The 25,109-nt window shown below is 38.1% G+C and overlaps 1 protein-coding gene and 1 long non-coding RNA gene across 2 annotated transcripts in view; one reads left to right on the forward strand and one right to left on the reverse strand.

Annotated features, from left to right (window-relative positions):
- Positions 1-18,514, forward strand: GLO1 (glyoxalase I). Its single transcript, XM_061196279.1, has 6 exons — positions 1-172; positions 9,446-9,528; positions 11,840-11,980; positions 12,840-12,907; positions 13,617-13,706; positions 16,363-18,514. The coding sequence occupies exons 1-6, from the start codon at positions 89-91 to the stop codon at positions 16,449-16,451; spliced, it is 555 nt and encodes a 184-aa protein (XP_061052262.1). The 5' UTR covers positions 1-88; the 3' UTR covers positions 16,452-18,514.
- LOC133095224 (uncharacterized) overlaps positions 16,137-25,109 on the reverse strand; it is a 27,968-nt gene continuing 18,995 nt past the window's right edge. Inside the window, exons 2-3 of the long non-coding RNA XR_009701566.1 lie at positions 20,197-20,232; positions 16,137-16,154 (exon numbers count right to left, since the gene is read on the reverse strand). This is a non-coding gene — a long non-coding RNA (uncharacterized LOC133095224). The remainder of the gene's footprint in view (positions 16,155-20,196; positions 20,233-25,109) is intronic.

Here is a 25,109-nt window from a genome sequence, read left to right on the forward strand (position 1 = left end):
GCGCCGGTAAAGGGAGCTTCGTGGCCCGCAGAGTGAGGGTGGTTGCTGCGTTCCTGGGGACCTTCGTCCGCGATACAGCAGTGCGGCCATGGCAGAACCGCAGCCCGCGTCCGGCGGCCTCACCGACGAGGCCGCCCTCGGCTGCTGCTCCGACCCGGACCCCGGCACCAAGGTGGGCGCAGAACCTAATTCTCCAGAGTCGGGGCCCGCCCTGCGTGGCGCGACTGGGACCCCAGGAGGGAGCAGTCCCTCGGGCTCAGCCAGGCCTCGCTTGGGCTGGATGATTCGAACTCTGGATTCGAACCCCATCCTACCACCACTGCAGCTCCGCCCGCCTTGGGCGGATCGGAGTGGGCTGGGAAGAGGGCCAGTGGTGTCCAGTGGGGGATCTGGAGAGGGTCCGTTTCTTCAAGTTGTTTGAAAGACTGCGATCCTGCTTGCTTTAACTTGCTTGATTTGGGACGGTAACAGGAAACCATGGCTAACCCAGGGTCAGAGCCCTTGTCTGTGGGTGTGCGTGTTCCCCAGGTCAATAGAGGTGGCGGGTAAGAAAAGAAGTTTCTGAACTCCAGTCTACGTTCGAAGCTCTACGGGCCAGCTCCTCCCAGCCAGGATCATTTTTCTATAACTGTCCTGGCTCCGCGTTTAACTCCTCCAAACCAATCTGATAGCTCCTGACTTCAGCCGCGCCCAGAATTTCCTTTTGGGTTGGCCTTTCCGGTTGCTCACGGCCACACTTATGCCCTCCCTGTGCTCGGTGGCCCCAGTAGAGATGGCAGAATCATGGAGCTTAGATCCGAAGGGAATTTTGGAAATTCCTTCACTGACCCTCTCATTGCAGCTGAGACCCAGTAAGAGGAATGGCCAGTTACATATGAAGGCTCTCATCCCTTCAGCTTGCTTAACGTGTCTGTACTGAGAGTCATTGTAACTCACTCAGGTGTGGTGCCTCCGGGCGTTGTCAAGATCAGACAGGGCAGCCGCTCCGGGGGTTTACTCCAGTGTACTCATCGCTGTCAGAAAACGCCTTAGTATGTATTCATTTGACTGGGGAAGCTCTAAATTCCTTGAAGTTTGAGCATGTGCTTTGTACAGACCTCTAAGACCGGTCGGTGACTTTAGTCCCTTCTTGCTCTTTGCCTTCAGGGTGAAGAGTCAGACACTTCTACTTACTAAATCCTTTGACTAGCACCTGGTAGTACTTAGCTTAGGAAACATGTTAGTCACTGCAAAATTAAGAGGGAAGAAGTAAATATATACATTTCCTCTCACACTTAATCTTATTTTTTATACTCTTAAATGTTAATACCTCGTTATTTCACATAATATAGATTGAGTTATTCAGTGTAAATTAATTTCCCAGGTAACTGGGCATTTTATGTACTGGACTATTAAAAAAAAAGATTTCAAGGAGAGCTTGATAAAATTGATTGAGTACAATTCTTTGCATTCTTAATTTACACCTTTTTTTTTTTTTTTTTTTTTTTTTGGCTGCGTTGTTGCACGCGGGCTTTCTCTTGTTGCCGAAAGCGGGGGCTACTCTTTGTTGCGGTGCACGGGCTTCTCATTGCGGTGGCTTCTCTTGTTGCGGAGCATGGGCTGTAGGCGTGCGAGCTTCAGTAGTTGTGGCTCGCAAGCTCAGTAGTTGTGGCTCGCCAGCTCTAGAGCAGAGGCTCAGTAGTTGTGACTCACGGGCTTAGCTGCTCCGAGGCATGTGGGATCTTCCCGAACCAGGGCTCGAACCTGTGTCCCCTGCATTGGCAGGCGTACTCTTAACCACTGAGCCACCAGAGAAGCGCCTGAAGGATTGATTTTTAACCCAGAAATGACACAGTTGGGTTTTTGTTATAGAAAGATCAGTCTGGTACCATTATAGGAAGATCACTCTGGATTGCATTTAGGTTAGCCTGCAAGAAGCAGAGAGACCAGGCAGGCTTTGACAGTTGTCTAGGCAGGAAGTAGTGAGGACATGAGCAAGGTAGTAGTGATCTTTGGAAACGCAAGGAGAAAGATTCCAGAGGGACTTGAGCAGTCAGGTTGATGGGACACTTGGATTGGATTACAGAGGGAGTGGCGAGGAAGGAATCTGAGAAGACTTAAGGGGTCTGACTTGGGCTGACACCCAAGTCAGATTCTAGAGGCATTCTAGAGGCATTCCCTGTTGGTGATGTAGGAGGGAGTATTTATTTGGGCTGTGATTAATTTGATATTTTGACTCAGGTGGAAATGTTGAGTAGACTGGATGGAGATGTAAAACCAGAGCTGAGGTTAGAGGTATGGGCTTCAAGATTGAAACTTCCCTTTTCTGAAGATGGAAGGTGATAAAGGCAATGGAGATTTTGATTTTGATTCTGAGTAAGATTTAATATGTAAAGCTCCTTAGTAACAGTTCTAGAGAAATGAGTGTCTTCATCACTAGAAAGAGAATTTGAAAGGTAGAACACAAAGTCAAGCAACGTTTTTGCCACTATTGTAGCTTTTTTTTTTTAATAAATAAATTTATTTATTTATTTTTGGCTGTGGTGGGTCTTCGTTGCTGTGCGCAGGCTTTCTCTAGTTGCGGTGAGCGGGGCTACTCTTCATTGTGGTGCACAGGCTTCTCATTGCGGTGGCTTCTCTTGTTGCAGAGCATGGGCTCTAGGCGCGTGGGCTTCAGTAGTTGTGGCTCGCAGTCTCTAGAGCGCAGGCTCAGTAGTTGTGGCACACGGGCTTAGTTGCTCCGCGACATGTGGGATCTTCCCGGACCAGGGATCAAACCCGTATCCCCTGCATTGGCAGGCGGATTCTTAACCACTGCGCCACCAGGGAAGTCCCCAGCATAATTCTTAAAAACCCTAGGATTTTCAGAATGGTAATGAGCATTGGCTTCAACTTCAAGTCACCAGCGTATTAGCTCCTAACGAGAGAATCAGCCTGTCCTTTGAAGCTTTGAAGGCATTGACTTCTCTGTAACTATGAAAGTCCTAGGTGATATCTTCTTCTAATATAAGGCTATTTCATCCACATTGAAAATCTGTTGTTTAGTGTTGCCACCTTCATTCATTATCTTAGCTATTTGGATAACTTGCTGCAGCTTCTACATCAGCACTTGAAGCTTCACCTTGTATTTTTATGTTATGGAGCTGGCTTCTTTCCTTAAACCTCATGAACCAACCACTGCTAACTTCAAAATTTTCTTCTGCAGCTTCCTCACTTCTCACAGCCTTCTAGAATTGAAGAGAGTTAGGGCCTTGCTCTGGATCAGGCTTTGGCTTGAGGGAATGTTGTGGCTGGTTTGCTCTTCTATCCAGACCACTAAAACTTTCTCCATATCAGCAATAAGGCTGTTTTGCTTTCTTATCATTTGTGTGTTCACTGGAAGAGCATTTTTCATTTCCTTCAAGAACTTTTCCTCTGCTTTCACAATTTGGCTAACTGGTGCAAGAGGCCTAGCTTTCAGCCTGTCTCAGCATTTGACACACCTTACTCACTAAGCTTAATCATTTCTAGCATTTGATTTAAAGTGAGAGACATGCAACTCTTCCTTTCACTTGAACACTTAGAGGCCATTGTAGGGTTATTAATTGACCTAATTTCAATATTGTGTCTCAGGGAATAGAGAGGTCCGAGGAGAGGGAGAGAGATGGGGCAATGGTCTATCAGTGGAGCAGTCAGAACACACACATTTATCAATTAAGTTTGTCATCTTATGTGGGCATGGTTCATGGCACCCCCAAACGACTACAATACTGTCATCAAAGATCACTGATCACATATCACCATAACAAATACAATGAAAAAGTCTGAAGTATTGTGAGAATTACCAAAATGTGATACAGAGACATAATGTGAGCAAATGCTCTTGGAAAAATGGCACTGACAGACTTGCTGGACACAGGATTGCCACAAACCTTCACTTTGTAAAAAAAAAACAAAAAACAAAAAAACCACTATCTGTGAACTGCAACAAAGTGAAATGCAATAAAATGAGCTGTGCTTAGATAAAACAAAAACAAGAGGACTCTGAAAAGCAGAGAGAATGGCAGACCTTGAGACCCTAGGAATAACATGGTGGTATACACACACACACACACACACACACACAGAAAAAAAAGCTATGCAAAGAGTGTATGCAAAAACACTATAGATAAATCAAAATGGAATTATAAAAAAAAATTCCAGTGACCCACAAGAAGGCAAAGATAAAAAGAAAGGACAAACAGAAAACAAAACAAAAATAAAATGGCCAATTTAAGCCCTAATATTTCAATAATTACATTAGATGTAAATATACCAATTAAGACAGATATTGGTGGAGTGGATTTAAAAGCATGCCCCAAGTTATCTATATGTGAGGTGATGGGTGTTAACTAAATTTGTGATAATCATTTCTCAACATATGTAAGTTGAAGTTGTGCTGTATACCTTAACCTTATATAATACTGTATGTCAATTATATCTTAATAAAACTGAAAGAAAAATAAAAACATGCCCCACCTATATGCTGTCTACACGAAACTCACTTCAAATGTGATGACAGAGGCAACTAAAAGGATGGAAAAACATATATAAACATTAATCAAAAGAAAGCAGGAGTGGCTATATTGTTTCAAATGCAGTAGACTCTAGAGCAAAGACAGTTATCATAGAGAAGTACATTATATAATGATAAAAGGGTCCATTGACTAAGAAGACATAGCAATCCTAAATGTGTGTGCATCAAACAATAGAACTGCAAAAATATGTGAAGCAAAGACTGATATATGGAAGGAAAAATAGACAAATCCACAGTTTTAGTTGGAGACTATGCTCCTCTCTCAACAATTGACTGAACTAGACAGAAAATTAGCAAGGATATAGACAAACTCAGCAACACCATCAATAAACAAGATCTAATCAAGATTTATAGAACATTCCAGCCAGTAACAGCTGAATACAGGCATACCTGGTTTTTATTGCACTTTGTAGATATTAGGTTTTTTTACAAATTGAAGATTTGTTGCAACCCTGCATGAAACAAGTCTGCTGGTGCTATTTTTCCAACAGCATTTGCTTGATTCTCTCTGTGTCACATTTTAGTAATTCTTGCAATATTTCAAACTTCCACTATTATATTTGTTATGGTGATCTGTGATCAGTAACCTTTACAACTCACTGAAGGCTCACATGATGGTTAGCATTTTTTAGCAATAAAGTATTTTTAATTGAGGTATGTACTTTTTTTAGACATAGTAATATTGCACACTTAATAGACTACAGTAGAGAGTAAACATACATGCACTGGGAAACCAAAAAATTTGTGACTTTTTTTTTTTTAAATATTTATTTATTTGGCTGCGCCGGGTCTTAATTGCGGCACATAGGATCTTCGTTGCAGCATGCGGGCTCCTTGAGTTGCGTCATGCGGGCTCTTAGTTGCAGCATGCAGAATCTAGTTCCCTGACCAGGGATTGAACCCCCTGCATTGGGAACACGGAGTCTTAACCACTGGACCACAAGTGAAGTCCCTGTGTGACTCTTTATTGTGATCTTTGCTTTGTTGCAGTGGTGGCAAACCCATGATATTACCGAGGTATGCCTGTACAGTTTTTTTTCAAGTGCCCACAGAAGATATACCAAGGTAGACCATATCATGGGCCCTAAAACTAACTTCAACAAACTTGAAATAATTGAAATTATATAGAGCATGTTCAACCACAATAGAATCAAACTAGACATCAGTAGCAGAAACATAACAGGAAAATCTCTAAAAACTTGGAAACTAAATAACACATTTCTAAATAATCCATGGATCAAGAGGAAGTCTCAAGGGAAATTTTAAAAATTACATTGAACTGGATGAAAATGTAAAAAGCATCTCAGCTAAGACAGTGCTGAGAGGGAAATTTATAGTATTAAATGCATATATTAGAAAATAGGAAATGTCTTAAATCAAGAATTTGTTTCCTCCTCAAGAACCTAGAAAAAGAAGAGCAGAATAACTCAAAGCAAGCAGAAGGAAGGAAATAATAAAGAGCAGAAATCAATGAAATTTAAAAAATTAGAAAAAAATCAGTGAAACAGCTGGTTCTTTGAAAAAAACCAACAGAATTAACAAACTTGTATCAAGACTGACAAGAAAAGAGAGAAGACACGAATTATCAATATCAGGAATGAAATAGGGGATACCACTACAGACTGCGGACAAGAGAAGGGTGATAAGGGAATACTGAAAACAATTCTACATACATAAATTTGACAATTTACATGAAATGGACCAATTCCTTGGAAAACACCAACTACCATAACTTACCCATATGAAATAAATAATTTGAATAGCTCTATAACATAAGGAAATTGAATTCATAATGATCTTTTTTTAAAAATATCTCCAGTTCCAGATGATTTCACTGGAGCATTCTTCCAAACATTAAGGAAGAATTAACATCAATTCTACACAATCCCTTCAAGAAAATTGAAGAGGAAGGAACACTTTTATTCATTTTATAAAGCTGTCATACTACCCTGATATCAAAACCAGGTGAAGACAGTACAAAAAAAAAAAAGAGATATTACAGACCAATATCTTTCATAAGTATGGATGTAAAAATCCTTAACAAAATATTAGCAAATAGAATTCAGTGGTATATAAAAAGAATCACATACCATGATCAAGTGGGGTTTACTCCAGGTATGCAAGGCTGGTTCAATATTAAAAAAAATCACAGTAACTCACCATATTAGGAGGCTAAAGAAGAAATATCACATGACAAAATTCAACACCATGATTTAAACACTTTTGTTTTTTCAGAAAAAATAGGAATGGGAGGGAACTTCCTCAACTTGATAAAGAGCATCTATGAAAAACTGAAGAGCTAACATTATACTAAATGGTGATGCTTTCTCCTTAATTTTGGGGAACAAGGCAAGTTTGCTCTCACCACTCTTATTTGACGTAGTGCTGGAAGTTCCAGCTGGTACAGTAAAGCAAAAAAGGAAATAACAGTCAGGCAGATTGGAAGAAAGAAATAAAACTGTCCCTATTTGCAGATGACATGATTGTCTACATAGGAATCTTAAGGAGTCTAAAAAACCTCGAACTAGTGAGTTCAGCAAGGTTGCAGAATACAAGATAAACATACAAAAATCAATTGGATTTCTATATATTAGCAAAGAACACATGAGCACCAAGATTAAAAATACAATACCATTTACAATTGCTCAACAAAATTAAATATCTAGGTATAAATCTATCAAACATGTACAGAATTTGTATGCTGAAAATTATACAGCATTGATAAAGGGAATCAAAATCTAAATAATGGAGAGACATACTGTGTTCATGATTGGAAGACTCAGCATAGCAAAGACGTCAATTCTCCACAAACTGGTATACATGTTTAACACAGTCCCTATCAAACCTTTTTTTTTAGATATAGTCAAGGTTATTCTAAAATTTATGTGGAAGGCAAAGAGAGTAGAATAACTAAATCTTGAAAAGAATAGGGTGGAAGGAATCAGTCTACCTGATTTTAAGACTCACTATATAGCTGCAGTAATCATTACTCCATGGTATTGACAGAGAGATAGACATAGATCAGTGGAAAAGAGTAGAGAACCCAGAAATAGACTCACACTAATAAACCCAACAGATTTTTCACAAAGATGCAAAAGCAATTCAGTGGAGAAAGGACAGATTTTTCAACAAATGGTGCTGGAGCAATTGGCCATCCATAGGTAAAAAAATGAAGCTTTACCTGAGTTCACATCTTATACCAGAAAATCCATTTAGAGGTGCTCAAAGGGACCTTGACTTTGACCCTTTGGTTCACTCCCTGCTCCACTTTTTATAGTTTCGTCAGGATTACATTGTAGGCACGTAGTACATGTACTAGAAGTATCCCTGATTGTACCTTTAAAGTTTTTTCACAGTAGTTTTAAATTAATTAGATTTGGAGATTGCCCACCCCGACCCTCACAAAAGACTGATTATTTCTATCATTCTTCCTTTTTATAAGGCAAAGGAGCAAATCTTTGCTCCTTTGTTACCTTGTAATCATCCCAGAAAACCCAAAGATAGTTTGAGCATAAAAGACATCTTTTATTCTGAATTTAGAGCATAATAAGGGAAAGACAAAGTTAAGAACTGTCTCATGAGACAAGACATCAACTTAAGTCCTTTTTAAATGCAAGATATATTTATTTCAAACAATATTTTAGAACCATAGCAATAAACAGTGATTTTTAGAAACTTTTAAAGAAAGGAACTTTTTTCCAAGATCATTCAAGTGTTTATCAAAAGTAGAAGAGGTATTCTGTTACAGAGAGTTAGCAGAATATTTTGGTGATAAAAAGAAAACTGTTATCTGAGCATAGAATAACTTGATCATTTTATAAAAAGCAAGCCCTGCTTGTTTTTTTATATCGTCCAAATAATACTTTGGCAACAAAGGATTTACACACCTCTATTTTTTATGAATAACTCCACTAACATTGAATATACTTTTAATCTTTTTGCCATGTATAGACTCCTTTTTAAAAGTTAAAAATGGTTTTAGAGTTTATATTATTTTTGTGTTTTCTTAGAAGTAATCTATCATGTTAAGTCTTCTCAGTCAGAAAAATGGTGTATCTTTCCCTTTTTTAAACTATTTTTTCCAGCTTTATTGAGATAAAATTGACATATAACGTGTATGTCATATACCATGGGCATGTCCAAGTGCTTCTAAAGCAGCATTTTAAATGTCTTCATACATTCTGTTATGCCTGTGTCATAATTTATCTATTTCTTCATTGTTAGAGGTAGTTTAGCAAGGTGGTTGAAAGCAAGGACTTTGGAACCAAACTGTTTGGACTGAAGTTTTTTCTCTGCCACTTACTTTCTCAGCAGTAAAATGGGGATGGTATGATACTTATCTCATAGAGTAGTTGTGAAGATTATATAAGTTAATTTCTGTAAATCATTTAGAACAGTGTCTGGACCGTAGTTACTGTGTAAATGTTGTGGTGAATGTCTTTATACATAAATCTTTGTCCAAGTTTCTAATTATTTCCTTAGATAGATTTTTAGAAGGGCAACATTTTGATCGATGAGTATGAACTCTTTAAGACTCTTCAGATCCAAATTGCTTCTTAGAAAGATTGTAGGATAGGTATAGGGATAGGATAGGATAAGGATAGGGATAGGATAAACAGGGTTGTTGAACTTGTTTTACAGCACTTGGCACAGAAAAGAAAGAAACAAACAAACAAACAAAAAAAAGAACTCTGTGACTAAGGTACCTGGATTTGAGCATAGCCTTTATGGACTGAACACAGGTATTTAATAATAATAAAGCCATGATGGACTGAGGGGAACAAAATTTCTTTCTTCTTAAACAGTGTGTTACAGTGGTGGACTGTTGGTATTTTGTTACAGGAAGCAAAATTAGTGTTGGTAGCAAGTAGTAAAAGTTAAAGGTGTTTAATATATACTGTTTCCCTTTAGGATTTTCTCTTGCAGCAGACCATGCTGCGAATTAAGGATCCTAAGAAGTCATTGGATTTTTATACTAGAATTCTTGGAATGACGTAAGTAAACTGTTTATTGGTGCCTATAATGTTTAAATACATAGCTTTGCAAATATAGGGAATATTTTCAGATCCATTGTAAAAATGGATTAAAGTTTGCTTCAAAGGTCACAAAAGTCCTTTTGGCCAGGAGTCTGGGACTAGGCTTGACTGACCAGGGCTTCTGTCAGGTTCCTCTCCTCTATCCCAGCCGGGCTCACTGGGCAACATGACACCAATACTTGCATTTTCTTTGACTCCCTTCTTTCTAAGAGCTGCCAGTTAAATCCTTAATGTGTCCAGACTGTTTTGATGTTATGGCCACTTTTAGCTTCTTGTTTACTTCAGAAAAGATGTAGCTATTAAGACACAATACTTGGAAAATGAATGAGTTTAAGGTAAACTCATTCATTTTCTAAGTTTTAGGTAAACTGGCCCATCTATTCCATTTTTATAGGATGTGTTCTCTTTTGCTGAATAGGTAATATTCACTGATCTTATAATCTTTAAGACATATTTATTTCTCTTGATTGTTTCCCTAAATAACATGAGGGTTTTTATTTGTTTTTGGTAATATAGATACATAAAGAATAAAACGATCTTTAATTTACTGCCTAGATAACCTCCGTTGACATTGAGAGAAAACTTCAAGTAATACAGTATATGTCTATGTTAGAAAATCTGACCAATTCTGAGAAATACAAAGTGAAAAGTGACAGCTTCCCTCCCCCAGTCCTTCTCTTCAAAGATAACTGCTGTTAACAGTTTCCTATAATTCTTTGCAGAAAAAGTAGTTTTGCATGTATTTATGACATATTTAAAGGGCAGAATGAAACCAGATTTACTGAACACGTGCTATTTGCCAGGCACTTTATATCTCATTTCGTTGTCTTCACAGTAGGTTTATGAGATAGCTTATATCCCTATTTTACATGGAAGGAAGAAACCAAAGCTTAAAGACATTAACTTAATGACCCCAGATTCCGCAGTGGGCATATGGCAGAGCTGGAATTTGAATCCAGGTTTGATCGACTCCAATGTTGACCTTGTTTTTAAAGAGCCCCCAACTAGGGTACAACTGCTGAGCTGAGAAAAGCAAGTTAAAACAGGTTCAAGTGTTCCAGTTCCCATCTGATTGGTCCGTCTGCTTTGGTAGGTGCAGAGATAGTTTTCAGAATTGGAGTATTTGAGGTGTTTGATACGTCATTATAAACATGTTAGAGTAAATCTTATTTGTGATGAGTCAGTGCCTAGCTCTTAGTGGGCCAAGGCATATTACATGACAGTAATAAGTAAAAGATTTGGAACAGAACTCTAGAAACTTTCCATCTGCTACGCTGCAACGATTCCCTCTTGTTGATTTTGAATGAGGTCATGTTTGAGCATTTAATCCTCCACAATCTAAAGAAAATTGTATTGTGTGTATCCTCATTCTACCCTACTCCTTGCAAAATAATCTTACACTCTTTAAACTGAGTTTAGAGGCCACGACTTCAATGAATCTTCCTCAGAACCTCAGGACGAGTAATTCATCATGCACTCTCATGATCAGTCTCTCCTTTTCCACTGCTCTTTCCCCTCAACCTGCAAAAAAGCTTAAGTCTTCTCTATTCTAGGATCATTCTTGCCCTCCGCTCTCTTGCTGTCCTTCCCGTCATCATGACCGTCTATACAGGTAGACCACCACTTACTCTTTCACTTGCTCACCTCCCATTCTCCAGCTTCTGCTGTCGCGTGCTGCTGAAACTGCCCTCACAGGACCTTTCCATATCTGCTCACCTCTTCTCAGACTTAATCCTGTCTGACCTTTCTGCAGTATTTGATACTGTAACCACTTTATTGTTGCCATTCATGTCTTTTGTGATATTAATCTGTCCTGCTCTCTTAACACCTATCCTCAGTTTCCTAGGAGTTTTGGCATAGTAAGAACTCAATAAATTTATTTTTCTTTAACTCAATGCCATATAGCTGAAAGAACAATAAGGTGTGATGTGTTCTATTTTTCACTAAAAATAAATAAAATTTTCTTTTGAAGATACCTTTTGCCATTTATAAGCAAGTACCATAAATCCAACTAAATTTCATTATATTTGAAGAATTGATGAATTACAATAGTTTCCATTTTTAAAAAAATTTTATTTCACTGATATATACAGATGAATAAATTTTTTTAAATGACGTTTTTTTATTGATTTTCCTTGCTTTTTCTATTAAAATAGCCTCACCATGTACAGCTCTTATTCTTAGTAGAACTTGAATATTGTTATGGTGATTTTAGTATGAATCAGCTTTTCCTATTGTTAATTGATTCAGACTTGTTGTTTAATTTCAGACTACTCCAAAAATTAGATTTTCCCACTATGAAATTTTCACTCTATTTCTTGGCTTATGAGGATAAAAATGACATCCCAAAAGATAAAGATGAAAGAGCAGCATGGGCATTCTCCAGAAAAGCTACACTTGAACTGACACAGTGAGTATGAGTTTTTATTTTTTTTATATACTCTACATTTTTTTGAAGCTTATTTTTTTTAAACTTTTTTTCCTTTCTTATCAGCTTAATTCAAACCAGGGCTACCTAATCACTTTCAACTTGTAACAATATGTTTGAGTATTTTATATGGATCTTATGGTCTTTGTATTGTTCTTGTGGCATAGGTAGGGCAAGTGAGATCATTTGCCTTTTAGATAGAGAATATAAGACTGAAATGGCAAGATACTTGTCAAATGGTAGCTAATGAATGTTTAGGTACTATAAGTAAGGTCTTCATAATTTCAGCATTTTTGTTGAAATTGGCATTTCCCTTCTTTCTTTTTTATTCTTTATGTTGTTTCTGTGCACCTGCTAAAAAATACCAAAAGAGCATTTGTTTCAGGGTGTGTGATTTAATGTGTCCCCTGATTCAAAACAGCCCTGGAATCAGAAAGACCTAGACATGAGTCTTGGCTCTGACAATAGCTCTGCGACCCTAAACAAGTTATATCACCTCCCTAAGTGGCAGTCTCATTTATAAAATGGAGATACTCAGATCTAGCCCTTGGAGCTGTTCTGAGGACTTAAGGAAATATAAAGTACTTAGCACAAGAAATGATAGTTGCTATTATTATAATTATTGTTCTTATCCAGATGCCTGGTTTTATTGTCTCCTTAGTCATTCTTTGCCCATTTGCTCTTTCTGTAGTTGAAAACTTAATATTTACAGTAACAGAGATTAGACCAAGTATATTAAGTAGCATATATACATGGTAAGATTTCAAAGATTGTTGCAGCTTTCTTTTCAGAATATCTGTTCTCCAGGTCACTTGTAATTATGTTTTCCCTCCTTTTGTAGCAATTGGGGCACTGAAGATGATGAGACCCAGAGTTACCACAGTGGCAATTCAGACCCTCGGGGATTTGGTATGTTTGCCTATTTGTGTGTAATAAACATGGATTTGTGTGATTTTTCCATTGTGTAACTATTTATGATTGTAAGCAATCTAAAACATTAAGTATAATCAATTTGTTAGGAGTATGGTTATTTTTATTTTCCACAAATGATTTTATTTAGGAGTTGTTTAATTTCATCATCTCAGTCTAAACTTTTTACATTTACTCTCTCACAATGATTTTACTTTTCAGTCTCAGTATTATATTTCCAGTAGATGTTTCAAGAAACAAAAAACCAAAACTGATGGTTAATAATAATCCTGATTTCTGCCAGCATACACTTCTTCCTTGATCTAAAATCTCTCAATCAAAACAATAGTATTACCAATTTAAATTGGCTGCTATGTAGTCAGTATCAATAATAAGCCTATTAAGCATGAGTAAATGGTTACTCTTTTGTGTTGTAGGTTATTCTTAACAGATCAAACTATTTATGAGCCAGTATTGGGCTATGTTAAATAATTAATAATTCAGAGCAACTAATTAATTTATTATACCCAGCCAGTTAGATTCTTGTTCTTTAATATATTATAGGTTTTGAACCAACTTGATTCAGTCTGTTTTCAGATGCCTTATGTTTTGAAATAAACTAGTTTTGGAAGCCACTTGTGGCACATGGGTACCCTGTGGTAATTTTTCCTTCTTTCTCTCTGCCTTGTTTTGGGGGTGGTTACCTAAGGTCACATTGGAATTGCTGTTCCTGATGTTCACGGTGCTTGTAAAAGATTTGAAGAACTGGGAGTCAAATTTGTGAAGAAACCTGATGATGGTGAGTCTGCTGCTTGTTTTCTTCAGGCCTCTGTTTAGTTATATAACATTTACTAAGCACCCACAGAGGGTACTGTTGTAGTAAAATCCTTTTGGTTGCAAGTAACTTGGAATTCTACTCCAACGAGCTTAAGGAAAGAAGGGAAATGATTGGAAGAATACCTAGTTATCTCAGGGAACTGAAAGGCAGCACCTAGGGTGGCTTCACATGGGACTAGTCACAGGATCTAGAGAGCTATCAAGGACCTAGGCTCTCTCTCCACCCCTTGACCCTACCATTCTCTCAGTGACCACCAGCTTTCACTCTCTCGGGTATATCTAACCACCCAAAAAAGTAAGTTCCTTAAAGTCTGTTTCATTTGCTGTTAATGTAACTACACCAAGTCTCTTCAGTTAATAATTTCCTGATTTTTTTTTTTCATCCTTTTTCAACCTTTGTGTGTCCTTCAGTTTTAGGTATATTGCTTGACATAGTATATATCTGGATTTTGTTGGATTTACATGTATTATAATTATTTTATTTAGATCTGTTTTTGCCACCATAATTTATTATTTAATTTTCATTTGAAATATTTCACTGTTTCATTTCAATCCTTTTTTTTTTTCAATTAGGAGATTTGATATCCAAATATCCTCCTCCCTAGTAAGGAAAGAACTTGCTCCCCTCTACCTCCATTATGTTACTATTACTCAGGCTGGGATATTATTGATTTATTTTTCCTTTTTCTTTGGCTTTGGCTTTGGCTTTTTTTTTTAAGATAATAAATATATCAAGGTATATATTTTTTCTCCATAGATCTCTTGCAGCATCTTTCAGATTTTTCTGTCCCTTTATTAAGTACCTCAACCAAAACTGTTTTTAAAGGGTTTGTGAGGCAAAACTCTTGAAGCTCTGTATGTCCCAGAACCATGCCTTTATACATATGAATGACAGTTTTGTTGACTATAAAATCTTAGGTTTATTTTCCTTCAGTCTTGAAAGTACAACTATATTGTCTTATTTTTCCCATCCACTGTTGCTGCTGAAAAATCTGATTTGTGTTCCTTTGTATAGTTTCTTCTGTTTTGTTCTAGAGGCTTTTTATATTTGTTATTTCTTTGTCCTTGCCTTCCTTCTGGGAGATTTCTTCAAACTGGCATACCAGTTACCTAATTTTTCCTCAGATGTATCTGTTCTTATATTTATCTTCTGTATTCTCATCTATTATTAATTTCAGCTATTATCATTTTGATACTGAATTTTTGCTGGGCTCCCTTAATATTTTCTTGTTCTTGTTTCATATTGGTCGTATTGAATATTCCTCATTGCTTTTATATGTTTTAATAGTTCTTGGTCCCCATTGATCTAATATTTGTTCTTCTGTTAGAATGTATAATCCATTGTTTGTTTTATAGTTATATTCCTCAAATTCTCATTATTTTGGTCTCAGAGGTTTTTTGTTTGTTTTTTTTGAAACTGAAACCATTACCTATTCCAAACATCAGGCAGTGTGAATGGGGGAAGGCCAGACCTCAGTCCTTAAAAATCCACATGATCTCAGGGAGATGTGCTGAGCAGAGAGAGAAAATAAGAGTTAAACAAATACTTCGCATTCTGTAGTCAGATCCTTTTCCCCTCTTTGTCCCTGATGGAGTAGTAGTATTAGTAGGAGACACTTCTGGGATTGTCTTTCCCTCATCCTGGTTGTGGGGAAAGTGAAACCTCTGGGAGATCAGTTGGTACCCACCTGTCTTTCTGCCCTTATCTACTCCCGAGGACATTAGAACCAGTAGTTTTAACCCCCCACCCTGTGGGAGTAGGTGCTAATGCCCAAGGCACTGGGAGAAGCAAGAGCCAAACTAACAAAACTCCTGTTTATTCTCCCACAGCCATGATGGACTGCCTTGTGGTCCAGCCAAAAGTACCCCCTTCCACACAAAGGAGGTTAAAACAGTCACTACCCCACCCCCACCATTCCTCTCCCCAACTATCACGTCAGGGACATTGTACTTTTTTTTTTTTTTTTTTTCCTATTTTTTTAATCTGTGTTCCTCTGGGGTTGATCTTGAAGAAAGGAGCCAGAGATAGGAGTCAAACTACTTCAGCATCTTGGTACCAAAATAAATTTCCGAGGTCACATTTTTCCATTTAAGCAAAGAACTCTACTACTAGACCTACTAACCTCTCAATCCCAGTTTTGAATTCCTGGGAGAAAGAATCTGATTGGCAGAGCTTGGGTTACATAGAATAGTGTATGATCTAAGCATCTGGGTCCTTTGGCTGTGTAGATAAGCCATGCTACCTCCTCCCTTGAGCAGCTATTTATTTCCTTTATCCTCTTTAAAATAAGACAATTTCTTTGACTACTCAACTAGTAGCATGAAGTGATACTGTGCAGGTGAAATAAATACCTGATACTTACAAGATGCAGCCAGTCCCACAGTTTATTTCAGGAGAGTTGGTTTACAGCTATGTGGAGAAGAAAAAATATGTCATTCTGAAAATCGTGCATCTGGGCAACACCGACAATAGAATTTTTTGAAGTTAAAACTATAAACAAAACAATGTAATTAACTAAAATGCAAATTAAAATTTGAATTAATAAAAAATGTATTTTAAATTTTTAAGGTTTTTTTTTTTAAGTCTTTTCAGTAATGAAAATCATTTTGTTTTACAGGTAAAATGAAAGGCCTGGCATTTATTCAAGATCCTGATGGCTATTGGATTGAAATTTTGAATCCTAACAAAATGATAACTATTATTTAGTTCTGTGAGAATGCTGCTTTGAGATTTCAGTGAAGACATTGTGGAAGGTAAAAAAGGAGACAATGTGATTCAAGATATTCAGTTAACAGAAGCATCTAGGACTGATGGATTATAGTCTCAATTAAAATTATTCTTAAGTCCATTTCCCTTTCCTATCTCAGCTATGTTTTTCACCTAACTGTTCAGTCATTCTAGTTTTAAAGTAGTGCTTTGTCTTATGTCCTTGAATGTAGTTGTATAACTACTTTTTTAGGCAATAATTAGAACAGTTCCCTTCAGAGGCTGCATTTGCCTTCTATCTTCTGAAGAGATACAAGTCTACAAGTCTGCCTTTGAATCATCATTTTCAAAAAAAAAAAAACCACTTAATATGTTTTTGTTGTGATTACCTTCTGGGGTTTCAGTTCCTCAGAAGTAACTTCAGAATGGGAAGTAAAGAACCCCGAACAAAAATGAAGCTTCATGTATATTTCAAATAGTATAAAGTTTATTTTACAAAAGAAAAGTTACTCTTGGGAGAAATTCAGAATTATGCTGACAAGGATGTGGATAGAAAAACTAATTTCTTCTTCTTTACAAAGTACTTTGAAAGTTGAAGGACTAACCTCTTTATTTTGGGATGGGGAAGAGGATGGGAATATTACATACTGGGTAGGCAGACACAGACTAGGCTGTCACATACTTTATCTCCCTTAATCCTCCACAGTATCCTGTGAGATAGAAAGTAGGCTGGACATGCAAAATAACTTTAATGAATCCAAGGCAATATAAATAGGCTAAGGACTCAAGATCTCATCATCATTTTTAGTATTTAGATTATACCTCAAAAATTAGTACCTTGGGGCTTCCCTGGTGGCGCAGTGGTTGAGAATCCACCTGCCAATGCAGGGGACACAGGTTCAAGCCCTGGTTCGGGAAGATCCTACATGCCACAGAGCAACTAAGCCCGTGTGCCACAGCTACTGAGCCTGCGCTCTAGAACCCGTGAGTCACAACTACTGAAGCCTGCGTGCCTAGAGGCACGTGCTCCACAACAAGAGAAGCCACCGCAATGAGAAACCCGCGCACTGCAACAAAGAGTAGCCCCCGCTCACCACAACTAGAGAAAGCCCGCGTGCAGCAACAGAGACCCAATGCAGCCAAAAATAAAATAAATAAATTAAAAAAAAAATTAGTACCTCACAATACCTCCTTCCCTAGTGTTCTTTGTAAAAACCTTCAAAGAGTTTGAGCATTGTCCTCTCAGCTTTCAAGCCCGAGTACCACGGTGAGGAAGAAGCAGTGGAGGAAGTCTGGAGTGTGCGGCTGCTCTGGGGATGCCTGGTTGTCCCTGTGCAACTGGTGCTTGTGTTACTTGTGAAGAGCCCCTACCCCAAGGTCTTCCAGATGCCAGTAATCATTTAGGATAAATTATGTTCAGTGATAACATAACTTAGTTATCAGAAATCAGCTCAGTGGTCTTCCCTGCCATGATTGACATTTGATGGGTTTCAAAAACCAAACTGAGGGCTTCCCTGGTGGCACAGTGGTTGAGAGTCTGTCTGCCAATGCGGAGGACACGGGTTCGGGCCCTGGTCTGGGAGGATCCCACATGCTGTGGAGCGACTGGGCCCGTGAGCCGCAGTTGCTGGGCCTGCGCGTCTGGAGCCTGTGCTCCGCGGCGGGAGAGGCCGCGATAGTGAGAGGCCTGCGATGGTGGGGGGCCTGCGCACCGCGGTGAAGAGTGGCCCCCGCTTGCCACGGCTGGAGAGGGCCCTTGCACAGAGGCGAAGACCCAACACAGCCATGGATGGATGAATAAATTTAAAAAAAAACAAAAAAAAACACCAAACTTATTTTGAAAATCTCTTATGGCACAGATAATAAGAACATCCAGTTTGTGGTTTAACTACATTTGGATTTTTTGTGGACTCTAGTGGAAGACCTTTGGATAGGCCTTGCCTACTGTGCTTACACTGCTAGAAGCACTTTCATTTCCTTTTTGGATGGAATGGATTTATGTGAGCAGTTCAAACAAATAGCAGTACTTATAGACTGAAGTAAAATAAAATTTTAGAAAAGACTGTTTGTTTAATTTGTAAACTTCTATCCAGCATGTTCTTTCTTTTAAAAAAAAAAATCTGCCCTTGGGGAGTACTGCAAGGATTTTTGAAGGGGCTTGCAGACTCATTGAGAACTGGGAATGGTTGTAATTCTATACACCAGGCAAAGCACATAGTTTCTATGGATAAGGAAGGGTCAGGAAGATGAGAAGAGGAAAGTAAATGGATAAAGGATTTTGGTAGAAAAAGTGCAGAGAAGAAGAAAAGACAAATATCAAAAATGAGTTGTGGAAACCAGTGCTGGTACATTTTGGGTACTAGCATTACCAAGTGGGAGGGTTATTAGATTCATAAATTTAGTCATTTAAACCTTTTTTCCTCAGAAAGAAGCCTTCTCTACTTGCTAAGTAAAACTTGCCAAAAGATAGCCCTTGCTACTCTTTAAATCTGATCCCTGTATGCATTGAAAAAATATGTATTGTGTCACTGGGCCTTGCTAGGGATTAGAACAATTCACTTCTAAATTAATTTATCTGAGCAGTGGTGACATGAAAGTGTGAATTAGAGCACAAGAAGTTTTCTTGTTTTCCATTATTGGACAGCCAGACTGTATAGCTTACTGTCAATGTAAAATAAATCAGTTGCTCATGAACCCTACATGAGACTCAGTTATAATACATATGGTCTGAATAGGAGCTGATGACTGCGCTACAGCTTCCCCATATAGCATTCTGACCAGGATTGCGTACAGTGTATATAAATATTCCTTGGCAACACAACTGCTTGTGAAGAGGGTTATATCAGTAAAGATGCATGCTGCTGACAATAAGAAAAGACCTAACTCTATCAGATGTAACAAGCACTTCAGAGGTTCTGGAATGACTTGATAGAGGGTTCAGAACTATCAGGCACCCTGGTTTCCTTCCATCTTTGCCAAACTGTCATTCTCAGCAGTTGTTTGGGGGGCTAATAATACCTGTGATCAAAAACGCCTACTATGAGGACTTCCCTGGTGGCACAGTGGTTAAGAATCCACCTGCCAATGCAGGGGACACGGGTTCGAGCCCTGGTCCGGAAAGATCGCACATGCCGCGGAGCAACTAAGCTCACTGCAACTAGAGAAAGCCCGTGCACAGCAACGAAGACCCAACGCAGCCAAAAATAAATAAATAAATTAAAAAAAAAAAAAACCGCCTACTATAATTCCAGGTGTCATTGTACAAACAATGTCCAGTGAAAGAAAATAACCTGTTGTTCCTTTTGTGTGTTTAATGAGTGTAAACCTTTCTCAAAGCTCATCAGCAGAATTCTCCTTATGTCTCAAACCAGAATTGGGTCACTCGCCTGCCTCTAATCATTGACAAAGGGACTGAGACCGCTCTGACTTAGATCATATTTACTGCAGTTACCTACATGAGGGTAGACACTGCATCCAAATTGAAACTGCCAGAATGGAGGAGCAAATAAGGGCTTCTGAAAAGGCGAAACAGAAACTGCAAAAGGGTGAAATTAAATATTGAGAACTTAGTGGGTGCAAGGGTGCTGTAAGAAATCAGAAGACATTTCCTGCCCTCAAAGAACTTGTTCTGAGATTGTGGTTCTCAACTATATCAGACTTAGCAAACCCTCCTTACTATAACATGGGAACGTTTATAACATCTATCACACCCACTATTGTAAAACAAAATTCATATATAACTTACCTATATACACAGTTTCAAAAAGGATCAGTCCAATGCCTTTATTGTAATAAAAAGAAATAAATCAATTTTTAATAAAATATGCATTTCAATATGTAAATGCCCAGATACTACTACACTAGAAAACAATGAAGTAGTCAAGTGCTTTCTCTTATATATGGAAGAAGTAAAACTGTTTAATAGCATACTGATAACTCTATTTGGTATTTTAAAATAGAGACTAAATTCATGATTCCTGAAGAGCTATAATGTTACAACTTTATTTACTTATTTATTTTTTTGGCCACGCCACGTGGCATAGGGAAATCTTAGTTCCCCAACCAGGGATCAAACCCATGGCCCCTGCAGTGCCCTCGGAGTCTTAACCACTGAACCGCCAGGGAAGTACCAGTGTTACAACTTTAAATGCATACTGATAACAGGTGTGTTTTATTGGTCACTCAAAGAAATTGAATGATGTACTGTTGGACATTTTCCGAAATGGTGATCAATTCTCGTGGAGGTTTTGAATAAAAGAATAATATTCCTTCTGTTTATAGGGTAGTTTTGTCCCTAGTGAATATTAAAATTATACATACAAATAAGTAAAATGGAAGTTCTAGGCTCAGAAGATAAAAGCAGGTGTTATAATTTTTTTTTTTAGGTGTTATAATTTTTTAATTGACATAACATTGTGTAAGTTTAAGATGTGTGGTATGTTGATTTGATACCACCATAGGGTTAGTAACACCTCTATCATGTCACATAGTAATTCTTTATTGTGATGGGAATAATTAAGATCTAGTCTCTTAGCCTAGAAATCAACTACAAGAAAAAAGCTGCAAAAAACACAAACATGGAGACTAAACAATATGCTACTCAATAACCAGTGGGTCACTGAAGAAATCAAAGAGGAAATTAAAAAATATCTGGTGACAAATGAAAATGGAAACACAATGATCCAAAATCTATGGGTTACAGCAAAAGCAGTTCTAAGAGGGAAGTTTATGGTTATACAGGCCTACCTCAGGAAATAAGAAATCTCAATCTAACCTTACACCTAAAGGAAAAGAACAAACAAAACCATCCTTCGCTAGCACTTCTGCTAGTATATAGGTGGTGACCCTGGTGGAGTGACCCAGACTGTCATCTCTGAGGGGTCTGAGCCCCTGGACAATATGTCCTTTTCAGACCAGCCAGGGTTGCTGCACTTGTCCATTTGCCTTGAAAACTGGGCATGAGAATACCAACAGGCACCTAAGTGGGTCACATGGATGCTAAGCATACTCCTAGCTGTCCCCATTGTGTAGCAGCAGCCCCACTTCTTCCTAATGATAAGGGTCACTTACTACTGCCAGAATGGTGATTCTTCTTGTCCAAAGTAACAGGGCAGCAACCAAAGCTTAAAAGTAATGGGATTAATCCCAAAGCAACCTACAGATTCAATTAAAAACCTATCAAAATCTTAATGACTTCTTTTTCAGAAATGGAAAAATTCAAACTAAAATTCACATGGCATCTCAAGGGACCCCAAATAGCCAAAACAATCTTGAAAAAGAAGAATAAAGTTGGAGGATTCACACTTTCTGCTTTCAAAACTTACCACAAGCCTTCAGTAATCAAAACAGCATGGTACTTCAGTAATCAAAACAGCATAGAGCCCAGAAACAAACCCTCACACATATGTCAAATGAGTTTTGACGAGGATACCAAGAGCATTCAGTGGGGAAAGTACAATGTTTTCAAATAGTGCTGGAAAAACTGGATATCCACACACAAAAGAATGAAGTTGGACCTTTATCTTATACCATCTGTAAAAATTAACTCAAAATGGATCAAACAAATGTAAAAGCTAAAAGTATAAAACTCTTAGAAGAAAACATGGGGGAAAGCTGCATGACATTGGACTTGGCAGTAATTTCTTGGATATGATACCAAAACACACAGGCAACAAAAGAAAAAAATAGACAAATTGGACTTCACTAAAATTTAAAACAAATTTAAATTTAAAATTTAAATTAAAGGATGCTATCAACAGAGTGAAAAGGTAACCCACAGAATGGGAAAACATACTTGAAAATGATATATCTGATAAGGAGTTAATATCCAGAATATATAAAGAACTCCTCCAACACAAAAACAACCCAGTTAAAAAATGAGCAGAGGATTGAAAATCAAAACCACAATGAGATACCATTTGCACCCATTCAGGTAGCTATTATATAAAAATGAAAACAAAAACAGAAAATAACAAGTGTTGGCAAAGATGTGAAGAAATTAGAACCCTTGTTCTCTGCTGGCGATAATGTAAAACAGTGCAGCTGCTGTAGAAAACAGTATGGCAGTTCTTCAAAAAATTAAACATAGAATAACCGTATGTTCAGCAATACCGCTTCTGGATATATACCCAAAAGAAAACAGAGACTCAAACTGATATTTGTACACCAGTCTTTGTTGGCAGCATTATTCACAATAGCCAAAAGGTGGAAACAACCTAAATGTCCATTGATGGATGAGTGGATAAATAAAATGTGATATATACATACAATGGAATGTTATTCAGCCTTAAAAAGGAATGAAATCCTGAAACATGCTACAACATGGATGAACCTTGAAGATGCTGGGCTAACTGAAATAAATCAAACACAAAAAGATAAATGCTGTGTGATTCCATTTATATGAGATACCTAGAATAGTCAAATTCATAGGACTGAAAGAATGGTGGTTTCCAAGGATTGGAGGGAAAAGGAAATGGGGAGTGATTGTTGAATAGGTACAGAGTTTCAGTTTGGGTAGATGAAAAAGTTCTGGAGATGGATGATGGTGATGGTTTCACAACAATGTAAATGTACTTAATGCCATTGAGTTGTATACTTAAAAATGGTTAAAATGGTAAACTTTGTTTTGTATATTTTACCATAATAAAAGAAATTAATGGGACTCGTATTGTGTGCCCTGGTGAAAGTGTCTCACTTTTTAGAAGAAGGACCTCTAGACAAGCAGAACCTGGAGTTGTGGGGATAGGAAGCACAAATGCTCCAAGCAGATAACTGGAGCAATGGTGGTAAGAGGGGCTGCTTATATTTTCCACCATAGTTCCTGAACCCATATGATACCTATTGGGAGTATAGTACTAATAATGATAATTGATTTTGGGTATATAATGTGTCCTGGCAGTTGGCATCTTATCATTACAGGGTATCATCTCTGAGCTGGCACCTCAGCTGCACCTTCAAAAGACCATTTCATCACTGTCTCAGAGCAGCAGCTTCTGGGTGGTACAGTATGTGATAGGTCCAGTGGGTCCCATGGCCATGTGCCCACTACACTTCCTTTGCTCTAAAATGACCCCTTGGGCTGCCATCACCATGAGAAGAACATGCTCCAGGGAGCCATTGCCCTTCCAGCCTGGATTCCAGAATGGGACAGTTGGTGCAGAGAGAGAGCCATCCCAAGTATCCCACAGCCTGAAACAGAGTGATCTTAGCTGATCAGCATGAGCAAGAAATAAATGCTTATTGTATGCCATTGAGATTTTTTTGCATGTTTGTTACACAGCATTTTTGTGGCAATAACTGATTGACACACTTCTATCTTTCCTCCCCAAATTTCTTAGTTTATCTTGTTCTTTCTTCTAACTTCTTAACTGGAATGATTGGTTTACTTATTGACACTATTTTTAAATCTCAAAAGTGCATTTAAAAATGTTATTTTTTTCCCCAGAATTGTTTTGTCCACATACCAGCAGTTTTTGCTATGTAGGCTCTCATTGTTATTCTTTTATAATTTTGTTTTGTAATTTCAGTTTTGATTTCCTCTAACTCAAAAAGATAAATTTTACTTTGCTATCCTTTTGATGTTAATTGTAGTTTATCACATTGTGGCCAGTGAATGTGAACTGTATCGTTTCTTTTTGAAATTTACTATAATTTTCTTTGTGAACAAGCATATGCTTGATTTTTGTGAATGTTCCTTGGACAAGAACAGTATGTATCTTCTGTTATGGGATACTAAGTTCTATTTAAAACTGTTAAGATCAAAGTCACTGAGAGTTCAATTAAAATCCTCCATAGCAGCTGCTATGCAATTAAATCCCTCCTCCTCCCTCTTCCCCTTCTTCATCCTCTTCTTCTTCTTCCCCTCCTACTCCCCCTCCTTCTGAATTCCATTATACTAAAATTAATATTACTACCTCTGCTTTCTTTTTGTTTGCATTTACCTGAAATTTTTGCTCTTCTTCTCTTTTCCAAATTTTTCTATTTTATTATTTTTAGCAAGTCAAACAATCAAAGTATATAGAAAAACTCAATAGTTTCCCTCTCCTTCCCCAACCACATCCATTTGAAAGAAACTTATGTTAAAAAGTTGGTGTATATCTATCCTTCAACATCATTCTCTAAGTTCATAAATCAGTATAAACATGTTGTGGTAGGCTGAATAATGGCCCTCAAAATATCCAGATTCTACATACTAATCTCTGGAGCCTGTCAATGTTACCTTATATGGGAAAAGGGTCATGGTACCTGTGATTAAGTTAGGGATCTTGATTTGAGGAGGTTATCCTGGATTATCTGGATGTACCTAAATGTAATCATAAGTGTCCTTCTAAGAAGGAGACAGAGGGAGGGACTTCCCTGGTGGTCCAGTGGTAAAGAATCTGCCTTCCAATGCAGGGGCCGTGGGTTCGATCCCTGTTCGGGGAACTAAGATCCCACATGCCACGGGGCAACTAAGTCCGCACACCACAACGACTGAGCTCTCGCACCTCAACTAGAGAGCTCGTGTGCCGCAAACTACAGAGCCCACATGCTCTGGAACCCTTGCGCCACAATTACGGAGCCCACACGCCCTGGAGCCTGAGCGCCACAACTAGAGGAGAAAACCTGCATGCCACAACTAGAGAGAAGCCCGCGCACCGCAACTAAGACCCAACGCAG

This window comes from Eubalaena glacialis, chromosome 7 (genome assembly GCF_028564815.1).
Source record: "Eubalaena glacialis isolate mEubGla1 chromosome 7, mEubGla1.1.hap2.+ XY, whole genome shotgun sequence".
In the NCBI taxonomy this organism is placed as follows: domain Eukaryota; kingdom Metazoa; phylum Chordata; class Mammalia; order Artiodactyla; family Balaenidae; genus Eubalaena; species Eubalaena glacialis.